Raw genomic sequence first — 17,976 nt, forward strand, 5'->3', positions numbered from 1 at the left:
CTGTTTTTCTTCATATTCTTCTGCGTTTTATTGCTTTAGCAGAAGACCACGTTTTTATGATTAGCATTCAAGGAAAGTTTCATCATTTAAAGTGAAACTGAAATCTGGGCGCGTCTGTTTTTTTGGTAGAAATCTGCCGTGTGTTTAGAATTCTGCCTTTATAATTCTGGGTTTGGAAAAACTCTGTGCATTCAAAGAAGTCATGAATGTTGTGTCTTTTTTAGCCACGATTTCTTCTTTCTTTAGAAACCCTAACAGAAAATGAGGCTTCATGTTTAGGTTTTGGGGGCAACCGGAGCATAAACTTTCCCATTATGTGTCTTGGTACCAATAATGTGAAACCCTAGAAAAGGAACGAATTCATGATTGGGGTTGGGAAAGACATGAATGTACAAGGAATTCCAAATGTAATCTGCTGTTTTGGTAATTAGTCTTTCTTGGTTAGATAGCCTGGCGTAAAGGGCTCTGCATTTGTATGGGTTCAGGGAAACCTACATTTTAATCTGAAGGTGAGCAAAATAGTCTAACTCGAAAATTTAATTTCAAAACCATCAAGTATCATTTGTGAAAAGAATGTCTAGAAGAAATTATAAGATGTGCATGAAAAATAAGTAAAATGTGTAACCCGTATTGCAGGAGTACGGTTTAGGTATTTACAGTCTGACCATATTGAAAAATTCTGTGTAGTGTATTTTCCACGTAAAGAACAATGGTTGATAATAACCAAATGGCTGTTTTTTGAGGAATTGTTTTTTGGTAATCTTCCCATCACTCAGGACGAGGGTTTTGAAACATTTGGCTCTTTTTATCAGTATTGTTTTGAAGGATTTACTGGAAGTGTTTGAAACCTTGGGAGAATAAGATAATGGCTAATGTTAAAGAATAATGTGAGCATATCTGAAGAACATTTCTTGTAAATGTGTGTCTTTTGTGATTATGAAAGTTTTTACCAGTAATCTTGTAGAAAAGCGTCGTAATTTAGGATTTAGGAGTAATGAGGAATATACAAGAAGAAATTTCCATCTGGTGTGTGTGAGTGTAGAAAAAATCCGTAATATTTCAGGTATAATGTGAGGTGTCCAATAAGATATCTCCTTATGCTGTGTGTTTTCATTTTTCCTAACAGTCAGTCGACCTCGAGAACAAATTGCTGATGCAGAGGCTCTTCTCGACATATCTGAGGCCTTTCTGAATATTGTTAAAGAATCTCGAAGGGGGGTTAGCATCAAAGCTTCAGATCTTGTATCTTCTCTTATTCAGAAATACAGGGAACATTCAAATGTTGGTGAAAATGAAGAGATCATTCAGCTTGATTGGGGTGCTCTAGGGCTAGAAGCGACTGCCATCTTCAATGATGCCCCTGGGATGTCCACCATGTAATCTCCCCTCTCCCGCCCAAATCTCTTGTTTGTATTTTTATTATGTCTTTATGGTAGGCCGCGTTTTCTTCTGTTCTTCTCATGTATTATATACTTAGGATCTTTTAGGAAAATGCTTCAAATTTATAGGAGACCTGATTGTAAAAAGTATTTATATATTCCTATTCGAATTTTTTCTTTTTATAGTTATTTCCAACAAGCAAGTTTCTGATTTCCTTTTCATGCATGAATGGCAGTGAAGTTTGAGAGAATGCTACAAATTTATAGGAATTTGGCAAATAAAACAAATATATTTTCATTGGATTTTGTTCACTCTTGAATATTTACAACTAGCTAGCTCAGACATTCAACCAGAGTGTTAGTCAATGAAGGCGGCTTTGCCCTGGAACATGGCATTCCAAACTTTCTAAACTTTCCACTGTATCGTTGTTTTAACTCTGCATTTTTTCTGACTGTAATTCTAGGCTTGGTCCCATGGATAGTGAAGCAAAGAAAAGGAAAATATCGGCTCCTAGAAGGCGAGAAAGGGGGCAAGTTGCTGAGGCTACGCGTCCACAAGCTGTAATCTTCCTCTTGGATATTTAATAGATTTGTTTGCATTGCATACACTTGGAAACTCTATAAAAAAATCAGAAATACCCCTTGGTATTCATTGATTTCCTCAAATCCCCTTGGCTGACCCCTGAAAGAGCAATCATATGTCCTATTTGAGCCATGACATGGTCAATTCATCCGCGTTTTTCTTTTAGTGTGCTATTGAGCAATTATATAGCCAATTCAACCCCCTTTTCTCTCTTTCAAGGTTTGACCAAGGGTATTTGCGAAAGTCATGGGAACTCTAGAGACAATTTTAGGAAAATAAATGAAAACTTGGGTTTTCCAGAATTTTACTCGAAATTCTATAGAGATCTGATGATGAAGAAAAGTTTTGTTAGATGGAAGACATTTTTATTAAATTTTGAATAGATGCATGTGCATAATATACATTAGATAAACTCTATATAGGTCTGATGAAGAAAAGTTTTTAGGTGGAAGATGAGGCAGGAGAGCAACGCACTGAGACTGATAAGAATATCAGAGTCATGTTCAATGTGATTCGTAAATGTGGCGAGAATGGGTGCGAACTTGAGTATCTCATTTTGAACAGGGACTCCTTTGCAGAGACAGTAGAGAATATATTCTTCCTCTCCTTCCTCGTGAAGGATGGTCGAGCTGGAATTACAATAGAAAATGGGAAACAAATTGTGGGTATGTAGTCTACATCAACCTTTTTGTTAGCTATGTTTTCTAATGTATGAGTCACAGAAAGGCATATGGTTGCCTCCTCTTTTCCAAGCTCATATGTGGGTGGATACCTGCTTTCTTTCAGTATTCAAGTATGCTCCCACAGCAGATGAGAGGTCAGGAAAGTCCGATGGAGGTGCTGCAAATGGTCAAGTGGTGAATACCCAATTTGTCTTCAGACTTGACTACAAAGATTGGATGGTAATCTTAAGTTTTCTATGTTTAGGCTTCAGTAATGTGCTTATTTTGTGTTAGGATTACACTGATTTTACTTCATATTTAACCTTAATTTTGTGATGGAGAGAGTGCACGTAATAACATTTTCCCACACTCCAATCAACATATTTGCTTGCCTTTATTGTTCAATCTTCTTAACCTTGATTCCTCATAGCAGATAATGAAGGACATGGTTGAAACAGGAAAGGAACTTATGCCTAAGAGGGGGCAATCCTATCAACTTTCTGGTTCATCGGCTACACCGATAAGAAAGAATTCACGAAACAGAGGCCGGGTTACTATGCCTGAAACTGGCAATATTTCGATTGAATTGGGTCACTGTGAAGACAGCGAGGGAGATAAGGATGAGGCAATAGATCACAATAGATCTCGGCATCGAGTCAAGAAGCTACTTATATGATATAAATAGCTACTACTGTATATCCGAGCAATAGCTCCTTTTGATACATCCCTTCAGAGGAGGATGCTTGCATTTATTGTGAAAGTAACAGATGGGGCAATCGTATGTACAATGTCAGCATCTTTTGGCTCATCCTCACTTGTATGAGTATGACACTAATATTGTGGCCATCTCTGTGGAGCTCACATGTAACAGCACATTTAGGTTAACTAACTATGAATGAAATCAGGAATACTTAAACATAGCATGCTTCTGGAGAATAGCATGCTATGCATACCCAGATTTCTTGGGCTCTGCATTTCACACGTGTGAAATGAGGAACCATGTATTTTTCAACTGCCTGTAACAGAAGTGTTGAACAAAATTTCCACTTTCTGCATTCTTTTGTACAGACTAACATGTATGAATTCATCTTTCTATCTAGCTAGAAATACAATATCTCAATATGTGTATTTGGATGTAGAAATATTTGCCAAATTGCATTGACTTAACTGGACATAATGTGTAATTGTAATGGGCAAGGTGAAGTGTTTTGATTAGTAATGAATTTAAGGGAATATGGTAGAGAACTATAATCAGGCAAATTAACAAGGTAATCAATACTTCATAAATAATTATATGCAAGGTGTTTAAAAATGGATCCTTTTAAATCACCATCACAGAAATGACGCTACATAACTTTCACCAACGTATAATTAATATAATTAACTTGAAGCATATGTTTGAACATCTATCCTAAAAGCACGTAAGTTTGATGTGAAACCCATACACTTTGAGAGTACAAATGCTGATGCATCAACAACTCGGTTAACTTTGAGAGTGTAAACAGAATAATGCCATTATCAGTATTTCATGTTGAAATGGAAATGTGATATAAGGGGATAAATGCTTAATGTTTGTGTTAGGTAATTAGTAACATGATTAAATTGTCTGGCGAATGTTAATTTTGTTGGGCTTAAAAAACAATTCAAATCAATGAACCTGATGGGACATAATAATGGTACAAAATGTACAAAATGAAGGTAAAATAACACAATGAGGTAGGCGCAAATTGTCCGTGTGCTGCAACTTGCAGATGCTATGTTTACATCAGTCGCTTGTACATATATCAGTGGTCATTATCACTCTGTACAAGCTATAGATATTATCTTTACAACATACTCAATGCTAAAGTAATTATTTGGTAATTGTCATTGTGAGATTTTAATCTATGTATATACACATATTTCCCAGGAAAAATGATGTTTTTGGTTCCAATGTATGTTTTACATTGCTTTACACGTGGTAGTCTTCATAATCTGCCTGAACTATTCAATGTGGCAAGCACGCTATTGATCACATGCTGCATTTTCTAAGATTGCTGATGATAGCCAATAAACAACATGAATGTCCACAACTGTTCTGATTAATCCTTGTTCATGAGATTTTGTTGTTTTAGTTTCCACAAAAGAGCTCCAATTAGGTTGTTAGCTGAATGGGCAGCCATTGGGATCAACACGCTATGGGTTGCAACACAGCCAGCTCCATACAGGATTCCCACAAAAGAAGCCCTGCGACAGAGGTAACAGATACATATATGTACAGAGGTGAATACAAATACTCCAATCAAGGAAAAAATATATCTTATACCGAAGTCACGTAGGAAGAATTCATATAACCATTTTATATCATCAATGCATACCTTGAATTGATGCAACTCTGTAGCGCTGCATACTAAAGATAAATGAGTATTTATTCAAAGGACAGAACCAGGCGAGCATTGGCAAAAGAAGAAGTGAAACATAATTTCAATGTTCACCACCAAGCCAACAATAATATTCTACAGAGATACTTTATCTTGGACTTTGTATGACTAAAAGAGAGACCAAACAGAGGGCATGGCCAAATCATTCAAAGCCATGCAAAGGTAATAAAATCACTGTCTTTCTTGTAACCTGGGGTTCTTTTAAGAACCATTACGAACTGTAAAGCCATCACATGCATTAAGATTATTAACATCAATTTTTTAGGAAATCTAGGAGCATTAATATTTGCTCAGCACGGACAACCTTGAGTCGCCCGTAATTGTAAACCACAATCTGTTTCATAGACCAAATTTGATCTCACGCAGTCAACATTATATCTTTCTTTCTTTCTCACTACCTCTTAGTTTTTCACCATTATTGTGCATATAAAATAGATAAAGAACCAAGAGATCTTGAAGCAGAGGTGATTTCTTTTTCTCCAAGAATTTGCAAATTTGCAGTGTGATTTGGTTTTAGGGTTCTCCAGAGTTTCACCATGCACAGCTTTAATATGAGGTGTGTACCCAAATGATGGATCTAAATCCACAATTTGATAAGCAGACAAATAGATTTCATGTGATATGCAAGAAGCTGATATTAATTGTGTTCATGGGAACAAAATTATCGACAAAATGTGAATAAATCTTGACTGGAAAGTATGTTGAAAAATGGAACAACAAAATTGGACGTGGATTGCAATTTATTTTGAGAAAGAGTGTTCGTGGTCATTCTGAGCTTAAAATTGTTGGGGAAATTGCATAATCCCAGATTTGATAGGCAGTTCAGTATATTTCACATGACATGCAAGAAACTAATCATTCCCTATGTGAGTGTTCAACACAGAACACACCAAAGTACAACAAAAAATGGACATAACTCTCGAACTAAAAGAAAGTTGGAAAAGTATAATTGCAAATACTGTGAACAAATCATCATTGTTTAATCACGATACAAAAGAGGTGAGAAGAACACTGCTAGAATAATATGGCACGATGAATACCCTTGCTTATGGGAGAGCAACTTATCTTATAGTCAATGTTTACAGTATTATGCTGTGATCAATACCTATCGGACTACTATTATCAATGGTCATAGGTTGGATGCATAAACACTATTAAACAACTATTCACGCTAGTTAAAGTGGTTGAATTTTCACAATATTAAAACTAATTATACCATTACCAGATTGCAAATGCAGTTCTCCTCCCACCAGTTAAATGAAGAAGTCCAAATATAACTCCCGATATTGTGACTCCTTTCCAGTCAAGTCCAAAAAGTGGAAGTAATGCTCCACGAAACAAGAGCTCCTGGTGTGATAATCAGGTTAAAGTCCAAACCATTTTCTCACAGTTCTTAATCATGCTCATAGTAATCCACTTCAAATGTACCTCACTTAAGCCAGGTAGCACAGCAGCAACAACATAATCACCAAGTCCTAATGGCCTTAGTACCTGTTCATTGTGTTCTTATAATAGCAATTTGTGGATGAAAAATGTCAAAGCACGCAAAGCACAAGAAATAGAAGTGCACATGTAGATACCCTCCTCCACTATCATTACCTGTTGATTGGCTACATCAGATGATTCAGAGAATTCAGGCCACACTTGAATAAGAATCTGGCGGGCAATTGATACAGATACCACGAGACCAAACAGCACACCTAATTGCCAAGCTTCTATATCATCTACATTTAAAAAAATGGGAGGACAGACTGTTAACCTCAGAAAAGCTCATTAGGCCAGCCACATACCAATGCATCCACAAATGACACAAAACCCACTAGATCAGGCTCTAATAACTCTCATGCTGATGCTCATCTATTACCCCTTATGTGCTGTGTCTCCACAATATGAACAAGGGAGGCCATCACATGTGCAAAGGTTTTTGAGTTCAAAGACATCGTTTAGTATAAGAAAACTTGAGAATATCTTATGATTTTCTCATCGTACGACTCTTATAAACTTTAATATGCTTGATACATAGGTATCTATCACTCGAAAGCAAACAAATAGCCTGATTACAACCATGTGTGACCAGACTTTAATGTGGCTTAGCTGTTAGTACAACTCACAGAATAGGATTAACCAAAACTGGGGTATATTAAGGAAATGAACTTAACTAATTAAAAAGACGTTTAGGACGGCCTTTTTTAAGAATGTGCCCTGAAAGACTCCTAAGCTATTTAACAGAACCAAGAACTCATGGGGAAAAACCTCTCGTTAGTTCTACAATAAAAAGTGCCCATGAAACGTGTGTTGACACCAAAGTTTCATTAACTGTAACAAATCCCCCTTGAGGTGAAGGTGCGAACTTGAATGTTGTAGATTGGAATCCAGGCGTTGGAAGAATGCCAAATCCCTTTGTGGAAGTGTTCATCAACCTTCTCTTGAGACAGTGTTGCAATATTTTCATGAGTTTACGCATAGACTGAGTTTACTTCAGCATGCATGGAACAGCTCTCTAACATAATACTAATGATGCACTTCACTATGCTTTATACATGCATGGAAGATAGGATTCCTTGCTACAGCCAAGTCATTCTGATTATGTGTAAAACTGCAAGTGGGAGATACTTGGTCAAATGGCAAATCTGATAATAGTCTCTTGTGCCAAACACACTCAAGAATATTCAGCTTCACAACTTGCTCTGATAATAGTCTCTGATAATCGGCATTGAATATTGCTCTGTATTCAGCTTCACAACTTGGCATTGCCACTGGGTTGCTTTTTGCTGTGCAAAGCCACACAAGAATTGATGATCATGAAGCAGTTGCCACTGTGTGAGACAGGTGTCATAGCAGCCACCCAAGTCACTATCATTGAAGGCAGTTAGAGTAGATGCATTGCCTAGATAGGCATATAGAGTTACACTCACAGATGTATATATGTCAATACAAACTTCTAATACATAGGAGAGTAACTCACAATGGTAGTCCCCCAATATGGTTACACCTTAGAGCTTAGATGGGATTTGGACTAGTCGACTACAAAGTTAGTTGACACAGATAATAATCACAGCAGCTGTGTAAGAGAAAAAGGGTGGATATTTATATTCCCTGTTTAGTCTTATTGTCACATTAAATGTGCAAGTTGATAGTAGTGATATTCCTTTTTTGTCAACTGACTTTGTCATTTAATATGACCTAGCTCTATGGATACAAGCTAGTGCTAGATAGTACTTATCTTAAAGTCAATGGCACATACTTCAAGACTATGCATATCTTTTTCCCACATTGACACCTCATCGATCCATATGGGTTCGGTTGCACAATAGCTACTCCTTATTTAGGGGCTATCATTAAAATGTGCACTCTAAGAATACATGTGGGGATAAACTGACAACTTGGCGGTGATCATTGACTATATCTAACAACTGTTTTCATAAAACATGCTAAATTTAATAATACCTTTCAGATATCAGAAGACCGGCTTAGCTACTTGCCACACCTTCTTCCAAGACTCTGCTTAAATTAGCTTAATTGCGAAATTGAACCTTGTATGTCAGGTTTAGGGGTTGTGTAACCTGCGACTTGTTATAAGAAAGTATCCTATGATTCTCCTATTTCTTAACCAGAGATCCTGAATCCTGGTTCTATGGTAGTGGAAACCGATTTTCAAACCTGAATAGTTGCAGGTGCTTCTTGGTGTACTTTTGTTGACTCGGAAAATGACCTCAATTGTGACGTGCTAAATACTGAGATAGAAATAAAGATGGCCAAGATCTGCAATTTCGAATATCTTACTAAGATCAACCTTGAAATCTACCATTTTTTATGCGTTAGATCTTGCTATTAGAAAATAATCCACATAAAGCATTACTATTACCATGTTTTTTCTGTCCTTCCGGACATAGAGAGAGCTCTTGATCTGTTCATGAAACCATCTTGAAGAATGTGTGCATAGATCTTTGCATATTATGCTCGAGATGCGTGCTTCAACCCACACAAAACTTTCGTAATTTGTGAGCTTTACCTAGTAAGTCCTGCTTTGTATCAGTCAAGGCTACCACAAATGTGCACTTGACTTTGTAGACTAACTTGGTGCCAAATGCTTTTCTTCCTTTGGCAGATCACAGAAGTCCCAAGTGTTGTTCTTGGGGATAAAATCAGGCATTGATTTCATGGCTGCAAACCTGTTACGCTTAATGTGTATCTTATGAAAGCTTTGGTGTGAACATAGAATAGTGTGAACCTCGTTAAGTGATTGTTGGGTTTCTAGCTACCTGTAGATATTAGTAATATAAACCATTCTACATCTTTGTCATAACAAGCTCGTTTTTCCTAATCTATTGATTTTCCTTAAGTCGTCTTAAGTGATCTTGCTATGTGAGAGTTAGTCTAAGATCCCTGCATTTTTCACAAATGGAATCAGAGCAGGTTTAGGTTACTTTCTCTATCTTATTCTTCTTAATAGGCATTCAAAGATCTTTCTGTTTATTTCTTTCCTTCTAAGAAAACGTCAAATCTCTCCATCTACAGTAACAACGAGTTCGAACAGCATCAAACTGTAGAGAGGTGGTTTTCTCTATTTTCACATTTTTAGAAAGTAGATTTTGAGCTGATTCTCTTGGCTACTTACATATCAAAATCAGATTTTTGGTTCTGGAGATACAACCAAACGAAGTTCAAAACCAAACACAAAGCAATTCTGAACTATGGCATGCTCGATTCGGCGATTTAAATTTCACTAACCTTGCACGGCGTAGCAAGGATGATATGGTATGCAGTCTTCCTTCCATTTAGGTACCATCTAATTATGTTTGTGAGGGTTGTATTCTAGGAAAGATGCACAGGTTCTCATTCGATAAGATGCCAATGTTTTGGCAACACACAAGCTTCAACTTGTACATAGTGATGTATGCAACCCAATGAGAACACCATCAATTGGAGGTTATCTTTATTTTCTTATAGTCATTGATGATGCTACCTAACACACTTGGGTATATCCTTTGAAGGAGAAATCCAATGTCTTTTCATGCTTCAAAGAATTCTTACACCTTGCAGAAAATCTTAGCGGTCACAAACTTATTAACCGATAGAGGGGGTGAGTACACGTCTCAAGAGTTCAATGCTTTCTTGAAGGATAGAGGTATTATCTATCAATGCACCACTCCATACACACCACAACAAAATGGTTTGTCTGAGAGAAAGAATAGACCTCTCATGGAGATAGCAAGTTGCATGCTTGACGGTAAGAACCTACCTCACAAGTTTTGGTTGGAAACTGTAATGTGTGCAAATTGTGTTTTAAATAGATATCCCACAAAAGCAATAAAAACTATCACTCCATATGAGGCTTGGACTAGTCACAAGCCAAATGTTGGTCACTTGAGAATATTTGGAAGCTTGGCTTATGCATTTGTGCCACCACAGCAGCGACATAAGCTTCAAGACAAAGCAACAAAATGCATCTTTGCTGGCTACAAAAAAGAAAGCAAAGGTTATCAGTTGTTTTGGCCCACTACCGGTAAGAACATCATTAGCCAAGATGTGATATGTGCTGAAAATGCAACTCAACCACTTGCGGATTGCTCCAAAGAGGCAGTTCTTGATCGATCAATTGTGATTGATACTTTGTTACCATTTCTCCAAAATGTTGTGTTTGAAGGTAGAGCAACCAAACATGCTCCAAACAGAGATGTAGAGCAACCAAACAATGCTCAAATTGATCTCTTGCAATAGCCCAATGTGGTTGAAAATGAGCAACCAAATATTGTTGATAATAATGCTGATTTACAGGTCATTAACCTACATGATGTTGACATGGAATTGGAGGAAGAACAAGCCTCTTCTAAGCAAGCAAGAACAATTCCTAAATGGCTGATTAACACCCTTATGGATAGCAAACCCAAATTTCCTCTTCAGGGTAAAACCCAGTCAACTAATCAGAAAGCTGAACTGCATTATCTACATCATGCTCTTACCGCTGAAGTTTGTGATGAGGAACCATTCTCTCTTAAGGATGCATGAGCACATGGCCATTGGGTTGAAGCCATGAAATCAGACCTTTGAGTCCATTTACAAGAACACTTGTGAGTTATGTGATCTACCTAAAGGTAGAAATGCAATTGCCACCAAATGGATTTACAAAGTCAAGTGTAATGAGGACGTTAGCATTGATCGTTTTAAAGCAAGACTTGTAACAAAAGTCTACAAGTCAGAGCTACAGTTGGAAGGTTCACCAATTAGACATTAAAACCACCTTCTTAAATGGAGATTTAGAAGAAGTGGTTTATGTAACTCAACCTCCAGGTTTTGTCATTAAAGGTGCAGAAACTAAAGTTTGCAGGTTACTTAAAGCTTTGTATGGCTTGAAGCAAGCACTTTGAGCATGGAATGCAAAGATCCATGCTCATCTTCTTCAACTAGGTTTTGGTGAACAGCCCATGGAGAAAAATTACTAATTGTTGTGCTTTATGTTGATGATTTGCTACTCACAGGACCTGATGAGCAAGAAATTGCAGATTTCAAAGCTGATCTTAGTAAGACATTTGAACTTACAGATCTTGGTCATCTCCATTACTGCCTCAACATTCAAATTATTACTGTTGAGGTGGGCATTTTTCTGAGACAACGAATGTACATCGAGAAGCTCCTACAACAATTCAGGTTTGAAGAGTGCAAGCGAATCTCCACTCCTGTAGAAGCAGGTTTCAAATTCTCATATCAAGACAAAGGAGAACCAACTGATGTACTCTTATACCAACAAGGTGTAGGTTGTTTTATATTTTTGTGCAACACGAGACCTGACATTCAATATGTAGTTTCGCAATCAAGCAGGTTTATGCATAGCCCTGGAACAAAGCACTGGCAAGCGGCCAAGCGGGTTTCCCGTTACCTCAAAGGCACTATGGATTTTAGCCTCTTTTATTGATCTACAAGAAAAACACTTGGGAGTTATTGATCTACCTAAAGGTAGAAAAGCAATTGCCACCAAGTAGATTTACAAAGTCAAGTAATGTGGATGGTAGCCTTGATTGTTTTAAAGCAAGACTTGTAGCAAAAGGCTGTTCCCAAAAAGAGCGGATAGACTATGAAGAAATATTCACCCCCACTTCAACGATGGTTACAATGAGAACTATGGTTACTATAGCCGCAAATGAAGGATGGAAGAGACTAGCATAAACCTCTTCATGTTGATTAATGACTTGTAAATCAACATCATTAGCAAAAATAAATATCTGCTCAATTTCAGCCACATTGAGCAGATATTTATTTTTGCTAATGATGTTGATTTACAAGTCATTAATCAATATCTGCTCAATTTCAGCCACATAGAGCTGTTGTAAGAGACTAGCTTGCGCTTCTTTCACTGCTCTAAATCTATGATTTGGGCACATTGTTGCTTTTGCAAAACCTGCACATTATCTCCATGAGCTTGGAGTAGTTGACCACGTTCAATTGCTGCACTTTGGAGCAGCTCTAATAAAGCATCAAATGCATTTGGTTGATCAAGAGTGAGATATTTGGAGCAATCTACGAGTGGCTGAACAGCATTTTCAACAGTTGTAACCATTCGGCTGGCAATAATCTTACGACCGGTAAGCTTAGGTAATTTATAGTCTTCGCGTTCATCTTTACTGCTTCGTCTTGGAGCTTATGGTGCTGTTGTGGTGGATGCATAATCCAAGCTTCCAAAAACTCCCATATGACCATTTTAAGCCTCATATGACGCAAGGGTGTTAAGTGCCTTGGACGTAGCTCACACACACCATAGCTTCAAACCAAAACTTGTGGACCACAAAGATCACGATGGAGAAGTTGAAGATTTATCATCAACACATTTGCATATTTAAAGAATGCAAATCTGTGCATCTTTCCTAGAATACATCCCTCACACGTATAATTAGATGGTATAAGAAGAGAAGGGAGACTGCATGCAATATCATGTTTGCTAAACCATGCAAGTCTGCTGAAATTAAATGACCAAACTGTGCATGCCAAAGCTTAAGATAAGTGTTTGTCCTTTGCCAATGCACTTTATTCATAAAACATTTCTGATATATGTACAAATGCCACTTTGGGAGCATCTTCAAGACTAAGAAATAAATTCACGTGCTTCGAAGAAACACTAGAAAAGTACCAAACATTATTAGACTCACTTACTAATAAGCACATGTCATACTTTGAAGGATCATGCACAATGTAAATGGAGAAGCCCACATATGTTGTGAAACATACGCTTCTTCCTTTTGGCTAGTACAAGTGGTAACACAAAGACCAACTTGTTTTTTCTCCTCTTTACTGGCTTTCCTCTTTTGGCATTCACTAATGCCATGGTTTGGTTTATGATAGTAGTTGCACACCTTTTTTTCTTCTTCTAATTACAGGTAGTTGATGGCTCATTGCCTTTGGAAGAGAAGTTGTTTTGCTACAATCCATGTTTAGCTTTGAATTTCAAAGCTTGATCAGCCCTTATCAGGATATCTCACTTTGATCGAGAGTGAAATTCTTGGCAAAATCTTGATACAAATTAGGAAGAGCTACAAGAGCTTTGGAAACTAACCGTTTATTTTAAATGAATGACGTCATTGATATCAATCTGTTGTTCCTAGTGATCATTGATCTTTGTCAAGAATGCATCTATGCGATCAGCTACCTTCTTGTATCTTTGTGTCATCAAGTTACCACTTGAGCATGGCAACTCTTGTTTCATTCCTTTGTGTATAGAGGTTTTTTTTGTGTATCTCAAGCACCTTTGGAAGTGGTGCATGATTGGATATGTGGAACAATACACCATTTTACCGATAGTGTAATGAGAACATGGACTGGAACATACTTATCATTTCACTTAAGTTGTCTAAGAGCAGGTTGTTGAGAAGCGTTTAAAGCAATATTTGCTCCAGTTCTTCTTGAAGAAGAGGGAGAATTTGAAGAACTCACAGTTGAATGTTCATTACGGCTGATGATAATGTCCCATTGCTGCTTTGCAACCAATACAAATCTCATCATGAATGCCCACATTGGATAGGTAGCACCATCCAATGTATCCTTTGTGTTAAGCAGATCAAAACTATTACAATTTTGGTTACCATTTTAAGAATAGTGTAGAGCCATATAGCGCAATTAGTGATATTAATGATGTGGCAGATCTTTTTCTAATTGATTTACACTAAACAGAAATCCAACTTGGCTAAAAGAATACTAATTGTATTCCAATCTGATTTGCCAATTGTAAATACTCCAAAGGATTGGCTCAAAATCTACTTGTTAAGATGTAAAGATGGTGAAACATGTCACTGCGTTCGCTGCTCTCAATAGGATTGAGAAAGGAATCTCAACTTCTTCTGGGATCAATTGTTAAGAATGAAAAAATCTCAAACTAACTCACATTATAGGATTAAACTAAAGATAGAGTGGATTGAGGGAACAAGCTTAAATGAATTAAGACTATACAAGAAGGTTAGGACAACATTTCTCTAAGAAGGGGTTCTAAATGAATCCTGAGCTATTAAAAAACTAGTTATTATATGTTTGATGGTTGGTTACTATAACCAAGAAATCATGAAGTAGTTATAAACAAGAGATCATGAATTAGGAAGCCCAACAGTTATAACCAAGAGATCATGCAAATGTTTCCATGAAAGGATTTAGAAAGTTCAAAAGGATGCCCATGGGACTTCGGTTGCAAGGGGCATAAGCCCCTTCAAGTTTTGCTCCAGATCTATTCAGGCTGCTGAAGAATTCATTCTTTGCAATAGTACAATCCTTGGTAATCTTAAAAATGTCACCACAATTATGTTTCTTATTTTCAATGAAAGAAGACAAATTTTCAAAAGGATGCCCATGGGACTTCGGTTGCAAGGGGCATAAGCCCCTTCAAGTTTTGCTCCAGATCTATTCAGGCTGCTGAAAAATTCATTCTTTGCAATAGTACAATCCTTGGTAATCTTAAAAATGTCACCACAATTATGTTTCTTATTTTCAATGAAAGAAGACAAATTTTCATACTTTAAAGGATTGACAAGGATAATTAATGCCATAACAAACCGAATAGATGCAGTACATGCAAGCAAAAGTGTACTGTCAGGAACTGACCAGCCTGATTCAGCTGCCCAATGGGTTGCCTGCAAATAGAACACTAAAGTTACTTGAATGAAAAACTCACATGCAACAGCAAATATATTTAGCAAAAACTAGCTTCTATTATCAGCATGCAGTGTACCAAATTATTTTGCGGTGTCATCATTATCAAAATGTATAACTAGTATACATTTATGTCAGCAAAATCTTGTATGCAGGATATTGGACATTTCTTTCTGCTGGATGGTACATGGTAATTGGTGAGATGTTTCCATTTCAGTATATTTTGGCCTCCGGAACTATCATTAGTGGATGATTACTAGTTCAACTGAAGAGAGACCAGAAATGTTCCTGATAGGAATGAGAAAGACATTGATATTCTAGCATTGCTTTTGTGGTTTGTTGAAAGCCTAAAACTTTTACTTGATCTAGAATGTTTGTTGTAGATGCAATTCGAAACAAATAACTAAGGGATGAAGATACGACTGCAATGGATATTTTGGGTTTCTCCGATGAGGATATCTGTCACATCTGTATCGTTAATTCTCAAGAAGAGACTTAGGTTTTGGACTCCTGAGAAGCAGATTCTTATTGAGTCCTTATTTACTCAATGGATCCACACTTTCCATAAACATCTTGGTAGAACGAACGATCTCACCTCTAACGATTCAATAGCACCTTTTTGTTTTTTCAACATGCTCAAAAATATTTTTGGGTAACGAACGTTTTCTAATGTGATTAGCATGGGGGTTGTTTTATAGCAGTTAGCATGTGCTTGGGGCTGCAAATAGAGTTTAAAGAAGCCCAGCTTTGTGCATCATCACTTTGCAATTCTCACAGCTCTAATGCTTCAAGATCTCATTAGACTTTCTACTTCGTATATCACTCCCTTGATTGATTGGTTTCCATGGTAGAAAGACCGAGGGAGAAATCTAATGAGCTGATATGAATCCTTAACCATGTTCCAATTGAGCTGATATGTCAAGGATATAAATAAATTTATGCATATACATATGCATTCACATATAGAACATAAAGATTTTCTGTATAAATGTTATACATTTAAAAAAAAACTTGTATTAATGTATATGGGACACATCCATAAATATTAACCTGCTGAATGCAAACTCCAGAAACAGCAATTGCAGCACACGTAGAGATAGAAGCTCGAAGTATATCCTCCCTTGTTATAGGAGAAAGAGAATCAATAGAGTCCAAGCTATTATCCTTCCTCCGAGTGTTATCTACATCTGTTTTGAGCGATAATTGAGTAACATCTGCACTTTGAATCTTGACAGAATCTTGAATGTTTCCATCATCCAGTGGTATTGAAATATTAGGCTTCTTATGTACAGAAGATTGCTTCCTCTTCCCCTTGACCGCCTGAATGAATAAATTAAAAAATTCTTGTTTTATTACACCTTTAATCTTATTATGCCGAAAATTCACATGTCATAAAGATAGATCCATCAATACAGAAACTATAAAGTAGGTTTGCAAAGGAGCAAAAGAAAGATGTAGGCTAAAAATTAAAGAATGGAGTGTCCTTATTTGAAGTTGAACTAGGTCTAGAAGGTGTTAGCGGATAGATCAAAGCTCTATTAATTTATGATCATGTTTAGTTCCTTTACATTGCCCTTGATTGGTCATATCTAAAACTAACAACCTTTATTAGAAAATGAGGACCTGCGGATAGTGTATCCTTGATGGTGTGACTGGATATTTCAAAACTCTACTGTTTCATTTATGACCACGTTAGTTTCTTCTGTAGCACTTCTGATTGGACATATCTAACCCAAGGCCTTTACCACCAAATGATGATATCCTAAAGATAAATCCATCTAGTTCTTGATGGTTAATAATGGATATATCAAAGCTCTATTACATTATTTATGACTGTGTTTATTTCCTCTACAATGCTTCTGATTAGACATATCTAGACCAAATTTAAGTTATTCCAGAAATAACCCTTATGAATGGTGTATCCTCATTTGGCATTAGGTATTATGAGGGAATCGTGTGTGGCATTCAGAATTACTTGCCCTTATCTAAAATGATTAAAATTCATATGTTTGCCAACATAAAACTAGATTTTCATGAAGCTTATACACATAGACAACGGTTCATATTTATAAAACCCTAATTGATGGAAAAATGCACAGAAGGTTCATCTTGAAGTAACAAGTAAAAGAACCGCTCTGGATGAACCGTTCCAAATACAATACACAGTTTTAGTTCCTTTAATAAAGGACTAATTTATCGGGAGCAGAATCATCCTGAAAGGAAAAAGAAAAACAAGTTTGGGAGGAGTCATTCTGACGAAATACACAGATATACTTAAACATGGTAATGAGAAGGACGAGGTTTCCATCCTTCAAAAACACAAACCCTAATTGAAGAATTGAACTAAAAATAGGGGGGGGAAAACCAAAAAACCAAAAAAGCTCTGATAAGTAGTACCTCAATGGGAAGGTAGCGATGGAAGCTTGATATGGGGGGGCTGCTGGCAAAGGACGCCATAGCCTCGATCAGACTCGGGGGGACCAAAGACAAGACAGAGAGATCTGAGAAACACAGCATTACATCATCAGACGTGGTGGTGTCTATTTGCAGCCAAATCATAAAGAGTCCTTCCAGGCGAGGGGATCTCGGCATCTCGGCCACGGCCACGGACGGTGCACAATGCTCAGCTCAAGGCGCCGCCGTGCGATCTGCACCGTCAGATCTTTATCCAGAACAAAATGGTGCCATTTAAAAAGCTGCCACCAGTTGCCCACCTGACTCCGACACCCTCAGCCGCCGCCCCGACACTACTACCTGAAGCTACTTCACTTCATGATATTTAGTCACCTGACATTTGTTACCTGAAT

General features: G+C 37.1%; 2 protein-coding genes across 2 annotated transcripts; one reads left to right on the plus strand and one right to left on the minus strand.

Moving 5' to 3' along the window:
* The first annotated feature begins 936 nt into the window (after positions 1–936).
* LOC147848325 (non-structural maintenance of chromosomes element 4 homolog A-like) lies at positions 937–3,681 on the plus strand. The gene is made up of 6 exons (XM_087338487.1): positions 937–991; positions 1,088–1,376; positions 1,844–1,940; positions 2,408–2,627; positions 2,749–2,864; positions 3,058–3,681. The coding sequence occupies exons 1-6, from the start codon at positions 937–939 to the stop codon at positions 3,298–3,300; spliced, it is 1,020 nt and encodes a 339-aa protein (XP_087194613.1). The 3' UTR covers positions 3,301–3,681.
* Positions 3,682–4,308: 627 nt separating this feature from the next.
* LOC147848326 (CAAX amino terminal protease family protein) lies at positions 4,309–17,710 on the minus strand. The gene is made up of 7 exons (XM_087338486.1): positions 17,567–17,710; positions 16,220–16,489; positions 15,090–15,150; positions 6,644–6,768; positions 6,473–6,535; positions 6,267–6,391; positions 4,309–4,850 (listed from the first exon to the last, which is right to left on the minus strand). Exons 1-7 carry the CDS (start codon positions 17,684–17,686, stop codon positions 4,706–4,708), a joined length of 909 nt encoding a protein of 302 aa, XP_087194612.1. The 5' UTR covers positions 17,687–17,710; the 3' UTR covers positions 4,309–4,705.
* Between the last annotated feature and the right edge of the window lie 266 nt (positions 17,711–17,976).

The sequence above is a fragment of the Azolla caroliniana genome, unplaced genomic scaffold (assembly GCF_043228905.1).
Source record: "Azolla caroliniana isolate FFs.n. ecotype wild unplaced genomic scaffold, voAzoCaro1.0.p SCAF_392, whole genome shotgun sequence".
In the NCBI taxonomy this organism is placed as follows: Eukaryota; Viridiplantae; Streptophyta; class Polypodiopsida; order Salviniales; family Salviniaceae; genus Azolla; species Azolla caroliniana.

Coding starts and splice junctions, on each gene's coding strand:
- LOC147848325 (XM_087338487.1), top strand. CDS start 937: ATGAAAGTTTTTACCAGTAATCTTGTAGAAAAGCGTCGTAATTTAGGA. Junction 992..1,087: donor TCGTAATTTAGGATTTAGGA/GTAATGAGGAAT, acceptor GTGTCCAATAAG/ATATCTCCTTATGCTGTGTG. Junction 1,377..1,843: donor GCCCCTGGGATGTCCACCAT/GTAATCTCCCCT, acceptor CTGTAATTCTAG/GCTTGGTCCCATGGATAGTG.
- LOC147848326 (XM_087338486.1), bottom strand. CDS start 17,686: ATGCTGTGTTTCTCAGATCTCTCTGTCTTGTCTTTGGTCCCCCCGAGT. Junction 6,536..6,643: donor CTGATGTAGCCAATCAACAG/GTAATGATAGTG, acceptor CACAATGAACAG/GTACTAAGGCCATTAGGACT. Junction 4,851..6,266: donor AGAACTGCATTTGCAATCTG/GTAATGGTATAA, acceptor CCTCTGTCGCAG/GGCTTCTTTTGTGGGAATCC.